We start from the raw sequence: 16,215 nt of genomic DNA on the forward strand, positions 1-16,215 counted from the left end.
CTCCCATTCAGGATCACTCTGCAAAGGACATGTTAAAACAATCAGCTATCTCTTCAAAGTAGAGACAGGTAGGGACCATCCCCAAAGTGTTCCCACAAAGTTGGGAGCATGAAATTGTCCAAAATGTCTTGGTATGCTGACACCTTGAGAGTTCCCTTTACTGGAACTAGGGGGCCAAGCCCAACTCCTGAAAAACAACCCCACACCATAATCCCCCCTCCACCAAACTTTACACTTAGCATAATTCAGTCAGGCAAGTACCGTTCTCCTGGCAACCGCCAAACCCAGACATGTCCATTGGATTGCCAGAGAGAGAAGAATGATTGGTAACTCCAGAGAACATGTTTCCACTGCTCTAGAGTCCAGTGGTGGCGTGCTTTACACCACTGCATCCGACGCTTTACATTGCACTTGGTGATGTAAGGCTTGGATGCAGCTGCTCGGCCATGGAAACCCATTCCATGAAGCTCTCTACACACTGTTGTGCTAATCTGAAGGCCACATGAAGTTTGGAGGTCTTTAGCTATTGACTCTGCAGATGGTTGGTGACTTCTGCGCACTATGCGCTGACCCCGCTCTGTCATTTTACATGGCCTACCACTTGGTGGCTGAGTTACTGTTGTTCCCAGTTGCTTCTACATTGTTATAATACCACTAACAATTTACCGTGGAATATTTAGTAGCAAGAAAATTTCACAGATTGACTTATTACACAGGTGGCAACCTATCATGGTACCATGCTTGAATTTTCTGTGCTCCTGAGAGCGACCCATTCTTTCACAAATATTTGTAGAAGCAGTCTGCATGCCTAGGTGCTTGATATTTTACACCTGTGGCCATGGAGGTGATTGGAACACCTGGATCCAATGATTTGGAGGGGTGTCCCAATACTTTTGGCAATATAGTGTATATAAATACTGTAGTGTGCATTATCTGGGGACTCTTAAACCTTAAGGTTTAACTCCAGTCTTTTTTGTTTTTGGGAGTGGGGGTTGATATTGTGGTCAAGAGTTAAAATCTTAGTTTCTGTGACCCCTTGGGGAAGTTTTCACTCACTTTCTGTCCTTGTGACACTTACGCATTTCAAGGACAACCCTCGTCCTCAGAGCCAGCAGTAGGCTGTGAGGAAGAGGGTTGCTTTTGAAACACATAAGCCATTTCTTGGTTCCTAGATGACCCTTTTCTGGCATCTGAGGTTCCACCGGGTCTTATCATTCATTGTACCAAGAGACTGCAACCTGATATGAGATCTTTTATATATTGTTTGTGAGTAGGATTTTATCTTTATTTCAATAAATTTACCTTGGGATAATGCACTATGCTGGTGCGCTCTCTGTCTTTTTACAGTCGTTATCTGGACCTCCCCAGTCGTTTGAGAGCAGCAAGGCTTTACATATCCATTGGTTTATCCCTTAACACTCACATAGGAGTACTGTCCTGGGTCCTCCACTCTCATGTGCAGGTGAATCTGACATTTCTTCCCAGCAGAGACAGAGACAGCAATGAAAGCCTGACAAATGGTCTAATCCAAAATAAAATGTAAAAAGCTCTGACTGGAGTTATGTCTACATTTCCAAAGGGCTGCAGCAGATGCTCCATTTGGTAAGTGTGACCCTCATTCTGCTCCTATAAAGTCTACTCAGTCAACACGCCTAGTTCACATGGAGAACAGAACAACAAATTCGGATGAATCATGGAAGCACCTATTTTCTGGTTGCAGAGTCCAGGTTACCAGGTTCAGACCTTTTAAAGTGTATGTATAGCCCAGACATATTGTTTTGGATTGAAAAGGGAATAACCCTACCCCACATCAATTTTTTTTTTTTGCGGTCTGTGTGCTTCACTTCCTGTCCCAAGATGCAACAGGAAATCTCCAAAAGTGAAGGGTATTTCCCTCTTATATAGTTGTCACTGTAACAAGAGTCACCATTGAAAAATTTACCATTGCCTCCTGCTTTGGTGGCAACTCTAAACTTCTTTATTCCCCTTCCTTTCTTTCGTGATGACATTGGGTACCAGTACTAATAGAGGCGTGAATCTCTCTTAACAGGACACATACGGTAATAAAAAAATAATAATAATCAACTGAGGTTTTAACCCTTCCCTACTCTATCCAGAACCAAAAAATTAAGTTTTTTACATATATTTTAAGAGAAGATATGCTGAAGAGTAGTGACAACAGGGAACAAATATGAACCTTCTGTACACAGATCTGTCAGCTAATTGTACACAGACACCATTAAAGGTTTTATATTATTAAACCAGCAGTTGTCTTTTTTTCTAAAATGTACGTTGACATTATAGATGTTCATAAGATCTCTAAAATATTGTTTCCTTGTATTTAGTAATTTAAGCTAATACAGTGCTGCTATGTGATAAAAATGAATTTTACATCTAACAAATGTTAAAACAAACAAGGCCAACTGGTTATTTCATTTTGTATGGAGTAAAAAAAAAAAAAATCTGCCTTGGAACAATACACTGTCAGTTTGTAGACCAAGTTATGTAGTGAAGCTGCATTTTCACAATAGGCCATTGTAGCTAACAAAACAGTCACCCAAGCATTTAAAGACCTTACATTGTAACAGCATCATGGTAAATATTCATGAGAGCTTCGGGCTGGTTTGATTATAGCATTTATCGAAAGTGTAGAATGCCGCATTTCCACAAATAAAACAAGGTGTGTTTTGGTAAGATTTGGAAAAGAACACCCATTTTCCATCGGGGATCTGATTAGAGTTCACTTTTCATCCTTACGAGAGGCCGCAAATGTGCTCTTCTTCTACCTAAACAGATAATAAGCACTCGCCCCACTACCCCTTCTTGACTCAACACACTGAGACTAATCGCAGATAATTGAGGAGGAGGAGCTGAGAGCCGGGTGAGCTTTTGTGTCCACAGGACAAATGGTCAGTTCATGAGGCTTTTGTCTGAGCCAGTCATTTCTTGTAGCTGTCCAAGAAGAAAACACACTAGCGGAAAAGGGAATTAAAAAAAAAAATCACTACAAAACTGAAGAGCATAATGTGCTTTTAGCCAAACGTTACCACCACCAGGAAATGCAAAATGTTATGTTTAATATGTGTGTGTATATATATATATATTTACATACACACACATATACAGTATATACTCATTTATTCTCCCTTTTTATTGCCATAGTATGCCCTCATTTTTTACACAAATAATATATATATATATCATTTTAATGAGATAAAAGTTACACATTATTTACATGTTCCATTATTCTGTGAATTCTTTAGATAACTGGTGCTGTTTCTGCACTTTGGCTGTACCACTTCTTTTGTGGCTAATAGGGAGTGTTTTGGGTGAGATTACCAATTTTGACACAATTTTTCTTTTTCTTTATTTAGGCATGTTTTGGAAGGGTGTATTCATTGTAGTTTGGTTTATTTCCTCTAGTGTTGTTTCTTTTGTGTGTTTTATAATTATTTTCTTTGAATATTTTATAAATTTTTTTTGCCACATCTTTTTTTTTTTCTTTTTTAAAAACAATAAATATTATAGCACCATTTCCTGACCCCAGAACAGGTTCAATGCAGCCATTTACAGCCCATTACGCCCTTGAAAACACCTTGGTTTCACATTCTCCATTGACTTCATTGCAATTCACCAAAATGGCAAAAATTCACCAAAATCTCCATATTTTTGTTGAAATTTGAGGGAAATGAAACCTCTCAGTTTCACTCTCATTCATCTCCAGTAAGTTATCTGAACCTTAGCAAGATGTACAGAGATATGGATGTATATACTTTTAAGGTACCCACTTGACATAACTATCATAAAAATGTCCAAAGTTTCCAAATTATGTTCTAAATATAATTGCTGTTTTTATAAAGTTTTGAGTTAAGTGGGTGCCTTAAACGTCCGTATGTATCTCTGCACATATAACTGACTTTGGATGTGGTTCTATACGTACGTCCATCTTTCTTTATTTGGTATTCGAACCTCAGTAAAAAAAAAATGGAGTTCTACAAGAAGTAAGTGCACAGACACACCTGCACATATTGTAAATAGTTGCACTTTTATTAAGAGTTTATTGTTGGTTGATATGAAATAGTAAATTTTTACACTGGATAGAAACATGTGAGTGCAGAATTAAATACAAAACGTACAAAACCATGTTCAAACAAAGGTAAATGTCAAATTAATTAATACATGGGGTATGAAGACATTGGTAGGTTACACGTTGTTATTGAAGATCAGATTGATGTTATCTTGACTTAGTAAGAACAAGAAGATGTGGATAATGGATGTTTGCATCATAACTGTCCTTGTCTTCTTCCATCATCTGTAATAAATAACAGTAAAAACAACAGTGAATTAAAAGGAAGAACTTTTGTATGGCGTTTTCAAGTTGACTGTGTATGAAGGTGAGATCAATGGAGCTTCATGGAAAACACACAGTATCTAGCTCTTCATATAGTTAGTCATTGTTAGTTCCATAGTACAAATTACACTAGTAATGTTGATTTTCTAACGAGTCATTAACCTTGCCATCCAAAAATACCCATAGACATTAGATTTTTAGCTGCTGCAAGGGATGAGTATGTCTTTGCATGCCTTAGGCAACCCTGTCATTAAAGGAGAAGTTTGGAGAATAGAAAAAAACATACCTTCATACTCACCTCTCTGCTGCAGCTTTGATGTGCCTGCGCTCCAACCTGTTCCTCCAGCATTTACTGAAGTAGTAGGCAGGAGAGGGGTTGGTTCAGTCGCCTGATAAGAGTTGGAGCTAGCTGTCAATCAGGCATCTGGGTGAATCCTGACAATATGGTCGTGATCCTTTCAGAGCCTGGAGTGGCTCAATGACGTCAACTGACAGCAAGCTTTAGCGGCCTCTGGGTCGCAGGAGTGCAAGAGTAAGTGCACTCCTGTGACCCACAAGAGAATCATGACCAAAAAAAGCTTTGGCCACACTTGTCTTTTAAGACATAAAATACAAAACATGCGCATCTGCAAAGACTGAGTATTTACCTTTCCCGCTGCTTTCCCCACCAGAACACCATTCTCCATTCAAGATAAATCTTCCATTGATGTCTGCTTGTAAATAGAACCTTCTGAGTGTCAATCTCCTTGGTCCCTCATAGTGCTCAGTGGTTCCTTCCAACAACTTCCATTTCATTGCTGTATACTGCAATGATGTGGAAGTCAACAGGAGCAGCCACTGAGCACTTTGGGGGACTGTGGTCTTCAGTAGGGAATTCTTATTAATATTGGCATTGTAGAGATGTGGACAGAAAGAAAGTATTCTTTTTCTTCTTTTGCAAGTATGCCAGTTTCATATCTTTTTTGTCTTCACACGGTTGCCTTACAACTTCAGAAGGCACTCTAGCTGATTACAGATGGGATGACAAGTCAGTTGGCAAGCTTGAATTGACATGGATGCTCAAGTGATACAAGCATGCAAGTGTGTTACATGAAATCTGATTGGTAGCTGGATTGCATAGCCACAGCCAATGTTCACTGCATTATTTAATATTTCTAAAGCTGCACATCATGTACTATATGTAGGAACCTGCAAAACAGTACAGTGACAAAATGTGTGAAGCCTAATGTAGATGTAAACCCTAACTGACATTTAGTTTACTAAATCGCTGTGTGTTATAAAGAGCCGTCATGTTATATTTTCAATTAAATACGGTTTTCAAACTTTTTCATCCTTTGTGCTGAGGATCTCCTGTAGCTTCTTTGTAGCCAACTTTGTCGACATGAACTCCAGAATGGTTTCCACGTGATGCCTGTGCAATGAGAATCAGCACAGCCATTTGTAGTCTCCATTGGGAGAGTGGTTGGCAACGCTGGATCACAACTGGGAGACAAGAACGGAGTGTGACAGGAAGGGCATGAACAAGGACATTCATGGCAGGATCACTGGGTATTATTTTAATACAAGCTACAGATTTTAAAAAGATTGAAACATTACAATCATATGTTATAGATTATATAAGATTTCAGTTATTGGGTATAACTTTAATCTTGTGGAACTAAGCCCATCGATTTGATAGTTTCAAAGAACAGTTACATTCCCAGCATGCTGGGAACGCTGTCACATTTGCTTGTGCTCTCATCCAACCTGTCAAACTATGAAATGGTTGGTGTCATAACTGATCACATGTGCAGCACCATGGCAGTTGCAGATCAAACAGAGGCCAAGATGGCAGCTTCCTTGGCTGATAGGAACAGGAAGGTTTATTTCCACTCTAAAGCAGATGCCCCAGTATCAAAATCAACAGTGCCAATATTTTAATGATTTTTGGTTGATGTTGGTTGTTGGTAAATGTTCATCACTGCAATAGGCTCCATGTCAGCAGCAACAAGATGTTAAAGCTTATGTGAGATTTTAGTGAATGGGTATAAGTATACATAAAGAGCCAGGTCTACCAAAAAGCTTGGCTTTGCATGTTTGTGGCTAAGGTGAAGCATCCTATATCTCTCAGGAGACCCCAGGACGAGCTATCTCCACCAGAATTCCCAGCTCTGGCCAAAAACTATGACCACAAAATAGCCAAATGATGACGTCATACCCCAAAAGATCCACCTTGATTCCCAGTTTTGTTATTGCCCTAAGAAAGGCAATGGAGACACAAATTTGGTGAAAGCTTTCCACTGGAGTCTTAGAGAAACAGAGCCTTTTAGGGTAAATCAAACCATTAGTGCTCATCCTAAAACAAAAATGTAGGGGGGATGGATCCCAACCTAGCTATGATGGTATATTGTACACAAGAAAGTCAATGGAGTATATTTTTTCTTTTATTTATTAAAGCTTAGAGTGGAGGAAGATTTAAAAAGGTAATACAAATAAAAAGTGGCTTATATAGGAATGAATGACATTCATAAACAGAGCAAATGGATGTACCTGTAAACATTACTTTCTATTTGATGGTTTAATACGACTTTAGAGAAACACGAAAATAAATTTAGCTTGGTATTAAGTGGTTTGAAACACAGATGTGTCATCTTACTATAAATTTTGAGTAGTGAAGTGCAAACAACTCCTTTAGAAGTTAAATCATGTGCAACTTAAAAATGGAATATATTGCAGCTTACCAGTCCTTAAATATACTGGACACATTTATTTTCATTTCTCAGTCTAAGAACATTTTCAGCAAGTAAAGAAATACCCATTGATCGTGTCAGAAATGCAATGTCCTTATCACTTCCTGTGAGCTGAAAAATGCACAAACATCTTTATCTTTCTTGTGTAGATTAACCAATCCACCATGTAATAAAGAAAATCAAAGGCAGACATTTTTGAAGTCCAGCAGGTCCACAATGAAGCAATGAATGTAAGCACAAAGGGGTAGATTTACTAAAACTGGTGCACTCAGAATCTGGTGCAGCTCCTGCATGAGAGCCAATCAGCTTCTAGCTTCAGTTCAATTACACTTCGGCAATAAAACCTAGAAGTTGATTCGTTTCTATGGAATGTTGCACCAGATTTTGCACTTTCTAGCTTTAGTAAATAAACCACAAAGAGACAGGAAGTGTGGTATTTGCGGGATTACCAGGTGAACAAAAAGCCTGAAAAAAATAACTAATGCAGTCACAACATCTAAGGACTGGTAAGTTGAAGATTTGATATTTTGATTATAGGGTTTAGATATGCTTTAAACAATAGATTATTGGTGTCACTTGACAGAATTTGACAAACTAAATGAGCCATCCATGTACTGAACACTAAACAATTCCATTTTCAGTTTTCTTTCAATTGTTTAAAGGGTCATTCCACACAAAACTATTTTTCGGCGTTTGGTATTTGTTGGACAGGTAAGGGGAGTGACGTCAGGACGCACGCACGCTAACCGGAAGTGTCGCCGTGGCCATTTTGTTGGTTGTTTACACATGGTTTTCAACCAAATGTTTGTTCAGCCATTACAGAGCCATTGAGGGAGCAATGTTGTGAGCTGGAAGTTCCTTTCTGTTAATGTAAGTCATGAATAAATTTGTTTCTATGGTTTGAATTATGCCTAAGAACCTTCTTATCTTTATGAAAACTTTGGAGGAGTACCCCTGAAGTGAAGGAATGGAAAGAAATGGATTCCATAAGATAGCCTATGCTTGAGAATAACTCCCAGAGGGTAATAGTACCTAGTATCACTATTGGCTGGATTATAGAGGGTAATAGTACCTAGTATCACAATTCACAACTGGTTGGATCACAGAGTGTATATGTGATTGAAGTGTCCATGGAGTTTGTCACGTTTTGGGTTTTATTTATTTATTTAAATAATAAGTATATATTTATATAATTTTTGCACAGAAAGTTATATATATATATTTTTTTTTGCACTATTTTAACAGTGGTTTTGCGTTTTGCACAGAGTGGAGTGTTGTTATATATATTTAAAAGATAATGCACTATGGATTTTTCTTTTTACTTTTTTGAGGTTTTCATAATTTTGATCATTTTCCTTCCAACTGGATTGAAGTGGAAAATATGGGACCTTGGCATTGGACACATTTGGATTTATTTGAATTTTGGGACATATTTGGGATTGAATTTCATTTGGTCACAATTTTTCATTTAATTGTATTAATTTTGATTGCATTAATTAATTTTATTTGTGGAATTTTATTTTATTTTATTTGGAATTTATGTGGTTTATCACAAAAAGGATATGTTATATTGTATACTTTCTAGGGAGAAAGTGTGACTTTTTGGTAGGAGTTTAGGAGAAGGAGGTTATTTGTTTATTGATAGGTAACCACCTACCAATTGCCACTTATATCTCTTGGGAACATTAGTGGTGATATTTTTTTCACTTGATCTTTGCCCATCTCCTATGCTGGGAGATATACAAAGATCTCTCCCTGTTAAATAATTGAAATCTATTTTATATAAAGAAAACAACAAAGTAATAACAAGGTGGGTAGAAGCAACCAAAACGCCAAGGTGGCCAGGAGAGACAAAAACAAAGGTTATCTCATACACAAGGTTCGACCTACAAATAAATTAGACTGTTCCTTGCAAGGGCATTTTCCTCAAAACATAGTGAATGTTGTGAAATTTCACTTTACAAAGAGTATCCAATCACATGCAAGGAAAATAAAAAAAACATCATATTTGCTTGCACATGAACGGATGATGGACATCTGCAGAGCTTCACCCCATTCACTAAGTTCTGTGGAAAATTTCCTTGCAAAGCGCAACTTTCTTTGCAAAGTGAACAGTCTATTTGCCTTTAGTAAATCATTCCCCATTTCTTTTGGATGGACTACCTCTTTAATGTGGGTTATTTACTAAAACTCATATTGAGAAAGAGGAAGATACTAAATATCTTCGTATCATATATTTTTCATAATGCTATGATGGCCTGCTAATAATTCAGCAAATAATCTGGTGTATCTTTAATAGAGGTCAGGAAATTTAGATCAAACTTAAAGTGTGTCTACAGCCAAAAAGTTTTTGTTTTAGTTCCCCATAGGATAGCGGATGGTTAGAACCCTTTCCATTTGCTGTCTGTGTCCTATTGGGGACATTTCCCTTTGCTTGCTGTCCCATAGACAAAATAGGAAGTGAGTGGAAATCTGTTCAAAGTGGGAAGAAATCTACTTCTATAAAGAATGTCACCGGAACACCGAGGCCAGTGATACATCCATGTGGTAATGTATAGGGCACATGATCTATGGTGCGGCACCATGTATTTTGAAAGGCGCCCAAAATACCCCACAAACACACCTTGACATGTGTTTCAGGGTGCCATAGGGACCATGTGTGCTTTGTGGTGTGCTGCACCCAAACAAGTTATCCATTTTTACGTACATTTTGGTGGGTTAGCAGCCCAATTTAAACTGATTGAGCTACCTTAACACAACACATGTTGACATGCAAAATAATGCAGGTCAACTCGCATGCTCTAACGCACCAGGAGTGAAGGGGGCCTTAAATATTTCCCCTCACCTCCTGTTTCAGATACAACTGCAAAATTTAACATTCCCTACTGACAATAGTGACTGGGAACAAGGGGAGGGGGGCGGGGGCACAGATACTGATAATAAATCTGGCGGAGGATTTAACATTTTCCAAGACTGAAAAAGTTTTCGATATACTGTAAGAATGTGGTCTTCTCTTGCACAAGGAGGGTTATTTCATATATGTGGTTGAGTTGAGATTTGCAGTCCAATACACATCTATACCTTTACATAAACTGTATCTCTGTTGCTCGGAAAAAAATATTGGTTACATAAACAACATAAAAAGGTCACATCATAATAAAACCAATAAACTGGGTAAATAATCAATACATTCAAAATTAAATGTAGGTAACTTGAATGTATTAGTCTTCTGTACATTAAACACCACGTGAGTAAGTCCATAAACCTGCTTGTATAATGGTCAGTGATTAAACACCGCAATGGGCTTTATGGCTGGAGACTGGAGAGAAATCACGTGACCCTGTCAGGCACAATACAAAACTACAGGTGATCTAATTGCATTATAGTAGCTTTTAATGCACCTACTCCTGTCACACAAGGGCTTTGTAGAGCTTTCTGTGAGCTTGCAATGTAAAAATAAACACAAAATTAAAAAAAAAAAAAATCTCCACCAAGCTACAATTAAAAAAAAAAAGAAAAACACAATCTATAAATAGAAAATTAAATCATATCAATATTCACGCCACATAAGCCAAACAGTCATAAAATCATTTTTCAAATTAACCTACAAATAGCTACATTTAATTTGTGATAGAAATTATACAATTAAAAGAGCAATTTGAAAAAATCTTGTGTAAAAGAATAACAAAAAAATAAACAATAAAAATAAAAACCTAAAATCAAAGCGATAAAAAAATGGTACTGTATAATATAACAATTAGATAAAATAGCAAGTTAAATCATTTCTATAGCTGCCACAATGGTAACGTGAATTAAAGAATTGTTAATACTTAAGTATTAACTTATAAAAGTGAATAAATTACAAATAAAAACACATATAATAAATGTGGAACCTTGGTGAAAAAAAAAAATATTATTTAAATGTCAAACAAATAGCCCTTTTCACGTTAAAAACAAAACAACATTTTCCCCAATTAAACTAGTTTCATTGTTTCAGATTATTGGAATGGAAAAATAACCAAAAAGCAGTGAAAAGAAAGCTATTTTCCAATTTGATACACAAAATAAGGTCGACGAGGACCGAAGGAGGCACAGTAATATAGTTGCTATTAGTAGCATTACGAGTTACAGTATAATTGGATGTAACGTTCTCAGACCCACCGGGTGAACAGCCACCGCAGGAGGGGGAGAGGTGGGTGGAAGCCCTACTGTTTACTTTTAAGACAATCTACAATTATCAACAACACTCTGCACAGATTATAAACATCGGGCACTTGGGATGGGGTGTTTAAACAGGGAAATGGAGGTGAAAAGTCATCTGTCTTTACACCATGCTATTCCCCACTCTCTTTAATAAGCTTTCTACAAGTCTCAGACTTCTATAATACTATCAATATATACTGTCAACAAAAATGACAGCAGATTCAATTTTTAAAAAAAAAAGAGAAGAAAAAAAAACTCTTGTCAAAATTTGCTGATTTACAAAATTCACAGTTTAATATACACACTGCAAATGTTTATTATATAAACATTATTAAATAAACAAATGTTTATTAAATAAACATTTAGAATAAGAATCAGCACTTGGCGTGTTTACTAGATTGATATGCCTAAAATGTGCAAATTTTGGCATTTAGGAACTTATAATTTCTGTTCTTTTTATTGAAATAATTAATTTAGTAGGTAAGAAAAAAATGATTTTTAAATTAACCAATTAAATTTACAAATTTACAGGGCTTAGAATTTTATCTTTGTAGCCTTTTTTTTTTTGTTTAATCTTATGCTATATGTTAATTTAAAATGTACGCTATAAAAAAATTCAGAGAATTGTCTTAGACTTGCTATAAAAGTAACCTTATGAATACAAGGTAGGTTAAAAAAAAAAAGAAAAGAAAAAAAAAAAAAAAAGAGCACAATTGTATAAAATGTTAACGTACCTTTCACATAGCTCGGATCCTAGAGAAGGTGGCAGGTTACGTTGTGACAAAAGCACTGGCATATAGCGTAGCTACATACACAGTTTTGATTACAGGCTTGCGTTTTAACGGAAATAAAATTTCACAGCTAACAATGAGAGGTGAAAAGTTTAAGAGGCAAATCTTTTCCTCCTGATCACTGACTGTTAATCAGCTTCATGGGTGGTTGCCTAAATCTGCGGATTTTTTTTTTTTTTTGTTACTTGCTTTACTGCCAAGATTGTAACTAATTTTTTCCCCTGTTGTAGGAGGAGGGGAGGACAACTCCCCGCAGAATGCAGCTGTGTATGAGTGACATGACGCGCTAATGCAGAGGGCAAAATTCATGAATCTCTTCACAACCATTTGTGTAACAAGATTAAGATGGGACAGCAGAAAATAGCTGCATTATCAGGCTCCTTACAGTTTTCCAGCTGGTTACGCTCTATTCCAAAACAGTAGGGATAAGAGGATAACATGCAGCCTCCGGGAAGACGCCTCTTCTTATTTTGGGAGCAAAAATCATCCCCAGGAAGATGAGGCATGAAGGATATGTAGAGCCAGAAAGACCCAATCCTGCCAAACAGGCAGAAATATTGAGTTCTACTTATCGGCGTGAATGTTAAAGCTAACAAAAGCTCTTTCTGTGAACAGAGGACCTGCAGCTGCGATTTACACAACAATGTTGGAAAAAAAACACACACACACCAGTGCTTTCCATATAAATGTCTGATCAGGAATTAGAAACTGGCCATCTCTTCTCTATTCTTAGACATGTAACAAAAGAATGAAAGCATAAGTAGAAGGACTACAAGGGCTTGCAGCAGTGCCAGAGTGGGGGGACAAAAAGCAGCCCCAGAATATGAAGCATAGGGATTCACATTTTTGATTGGGAAAAAAAGTTTTCAGAGCTTAAATATTGCCACCACTGCGGCTGTGGCACAGTACTGGAGGCATTTGTTATTTTATTAAAACAAATTTAGGTGAGGTTGAGCAACCTCTAGGAGCAACCATCAGCCGATAGATACTCCCAGACACCAAGGCCTTGCAGAAAATGCCACATTGCCTAGCCGAGTTTTTCTATGCATGTCTAAAAAAAAAACATTACAACCAGGGGCGGACTGACCATTTGGAAACCCGGGCACTGCCCGAGGGCCAGGGGTCAGTAGGGGGCCCCATGAGATGCCCCTGGTACCTTTTTTATAGGCTTTTTGGAGTTTGGGCAGGGACACAGGGGTCCCATGATCCCCTTTGCCCGGGGACCCCATGAGTTGCCAGTCCGCCCGATTACAAGTGTGTTCCTTCAGTGCTCAAGTGCCAGAATGAAAAGATGCCCCCATTCCCACTGCATCTAGAAGCAACCCACCACTACCCAGAACCAAGCCAATGTCATGGAGCCTAATTTAGCAAGCAACATTTATGTCTGCAACCAGTGCCTTCAATGCTTAATATAACTATATTATTAAAATATTCACTGTTTTTTTAGGACTGGAGGCATCTGCTTTTTAATTAAAGTCTCCCTTTAAGCAAAATAAATAAATAAATAAATAAATGCACATATTTTTGCAGAAAAAAAATTGTGAATTTAAAATTTGTTTCACATGGACCTTACAAAGCATGGCACCCACAATCAGGCTGCTACAGACTCTTCTACCAACTCCCTGCCCGTACAGAGGTACGGGCTTTCAGCTGGAGAACTGGAGAAGTGTAAATGGACTATGAGTACAGTGATCACCATGCTTGTGTTCCATTGAGAACGCACAACACAACGTAAAAGTTATTAGTGCCACTTAAGATGTTATAATAGGAAAGGAAGTCCGGTGTCTCACAGTATTACATGGGTGCTGGCTATCAAGTGCTTCAACCAGAGAACGACAGAGATGCCACGCACTGCCAGCTCCTATAATAGGAAAAGATGTAAAGAGATATGAATGGCCTCAGCCTGTTGCTCCTTCTGAGGCCACATCCCTGACTCAACAGGGGCATGGCCTCAGGAAGAGCAACAGGCTGAGGCCATTCAAATCTCTTTTAATCTTTTCCTATTAGAAGGAGCTGGCACGGTGTGGCGTCTCCCTCTCTCCACATTTGTATTCCATTGAGAACTACAAGATTGTTCGCCATGGTGGCAGACATGACTTGCAGTTCATTTTAGAGGAGAACTGGCATAGGAAGGGGGGGTGGCTTTGAGGGTGTTCTGGTATTGGGGGATCCGCTTTCCAACATGTTACATGCTGTAAAAGATAGAGTTGGCCTTTAAGGGTATGTGCAAATGGGCATATTAAAATACTCTTATCCACACTGGATCCTTCTACCAGGAACTGGCAGAAAAATCCTGCCTAAAAATTGCTTGCTTTGGCGAATAATTATGTGTGTTTATGAGCATTTATATGAATATGGTGATTAGATTAGAAATGTTTCGTTTTTTTGTTGGTTGTCAGTGCTTGGGGCAAGGGGGGGGTGCAGCGTGGGCTGCAATGTGACAGCAGTAGTTTAGCAGGGTTGAGGTCAGGGCTCTGTGCAGGCCATTCATGTTCCTCCAAACCAAACTATTCAAATCATATGTTCATTGATCTGGCAAGGTCCTCCTGGGACAAAAAAAGAGCCATCTCCCCAACTGAAAGAGCACAATTGTCAAAACCATCTTAGTGTGCTGTAGTATTGACAGCACCTTTCACTGGAAACATCTGAACTCAAAAATTCAGGCTGTCCATTTACATTTGGCCATGTAGGGTGAGCGTGATAGTCAAGGGTCTACTTTCTGCAATCAAAAATAAACCTGATCAGGTCATTTAATTATATTGCAAGGATTGTAGCGACCTCTCTGCAGACCCTTATCTGTTCCCGCTCTGCCGGCTATAATCACACGTTCAGTCTCAGTTTGCAATAAGTTACCTTTACTGGAAACACTTGAATGCTTAATCAACTTAATAACCAGATTCCCACTTGTACATCCAGTTTAGGGGTCCCAAACTATTGTGCAAAGAGCTAAGGACTGGGGTCCCAATGGCTTGTGTTATTTCCACCCAGGCAGTCACGGGCACCAGTGTCAGAAAATATCATATGCAACCTAACAACAAGTGAATCTGAGATCTTCAGGAGAATTCCTGGGGAATTTCCAGGGGCTCTCAAAGACAAAATTGACAAAGAGGTCAGGTTGGGCATGATGATGTGCCCTTTCAGCGGTTCCACAGTGGGATGTGGGGTCAAAAAAAAGAAAGGGGTAAATATTGTTTGATACTGTACTCTAAGAGCAGGTCAGTGAACAACATCATAGTGGATGAGATGTAGAGAATCAGCTGTTTGAGAATTGCTTGGATTTGGTGAGGAATACAGTTAATGTCCAATTAGCCAAAATAGACCTTGAACTGGCATTTAGACGTCTGTCTTTAAGCCTCGGAGAGCTGGAACCTGGTACCCTCTCTCAGGGCTGAGAGAGAGAATGAGCTCTGCCATGCAAAGGAGTTCTAATGCCAAGGGCAGAAAAGGGGGAGGACAGGCTGAGACAGCACGCAGTTGGCACAATGAGCATTCCACAAAAAAGGGCTTGTCTTGGCCTCATCTCAAGCTGCTTATGTCAGACGAGACTAAGCTGCAGAACAAGGTCCAAGCAATTCAGGAAAATGTCATGAGAACTCTGAGAATGAGTGGACATGGGCCTCAGCTGAGTCTGAGAGGGCTTAAATGATGGTATCTTCAGTTATTATGGGTACCACAATCTGCGATAAGACTCTGTTGTGATTTTGAAATTGTTTAATGAGTGTGGGTTCCACCATTTTTGCCATAAAGGCATTGTTTGTCTTTATTCGAGGGCAAAAGTTACAGAGTAGGGCCTCCAAGCCTTAGGGGCAGCATGGACATGAAGAGGGTTATGGCCCTGGCTCCTGATGTCAGGTGCCATTTTCTTCCTGGGCAGTCATGAGCTCTTGGGCTCCATGTGAAGCTGACAAGATGACACAGTTGGGCAGCGTTTTGGAGAAAAGGGAAGGTGGCATGGGCCCCCAGGGTTGATAGAAAGTTGGGTCAGGAAAAGGCTGGACAATGACTGGAAGCGCCTGCTAACACAAAAAAAGCAAAGGGGTGTGGCCACAGATATAAATGCAAGGGTGGCCAAGATGGCCTTTCATACATTCAATTCAATTAGAGGGAAGGGCTTTCCCACTCTCCCACACTCAGTTTTGGT

General features: G+C 38.7%; 1 protein-coding gene across 1 annotated transcript in view; it reads right to left on the reverse strand.

The window, feature by feature from the left end:
* Positions 1-4,026: 4,026 nt before the first annotated feature.
* Positions 4,027-16,215, reverse strand: part of CAMKMT (calmodulin-lysine N-methyltransferase) — a 553,001-nt gene continuing 540,812 nt past the window's right edge. Inside the window, exon 11 of the mRNA XM_089653930.1 lies at positions 4,027-4,312. Within this exon, the coding sequence (XP_089510056.1) occupies positions 4,235-4,312 (78 nt within the window). The 3' untranslated portion in view covers positions 4,027-4,234. The remainder of the gene's footprint in view (positions 4,313-16,215) is intronic.

The sequence above is a fragment of the Staurois parvus genome, unplaced genomic scaffold (genome assembly GCF_062004578.1).
Source record: "Staurois parvus isolate SC_StPar_1 unplaced genomic scaffold, SC_StPar_1.0 ptg000727l, whole genome shotgun sequence".
Taxonomy (NCBI): Eukaryota; Metazoa; Chordata; class Amphibia; order Anura; family Ranidae; genus Staurois; species Staurois parvus.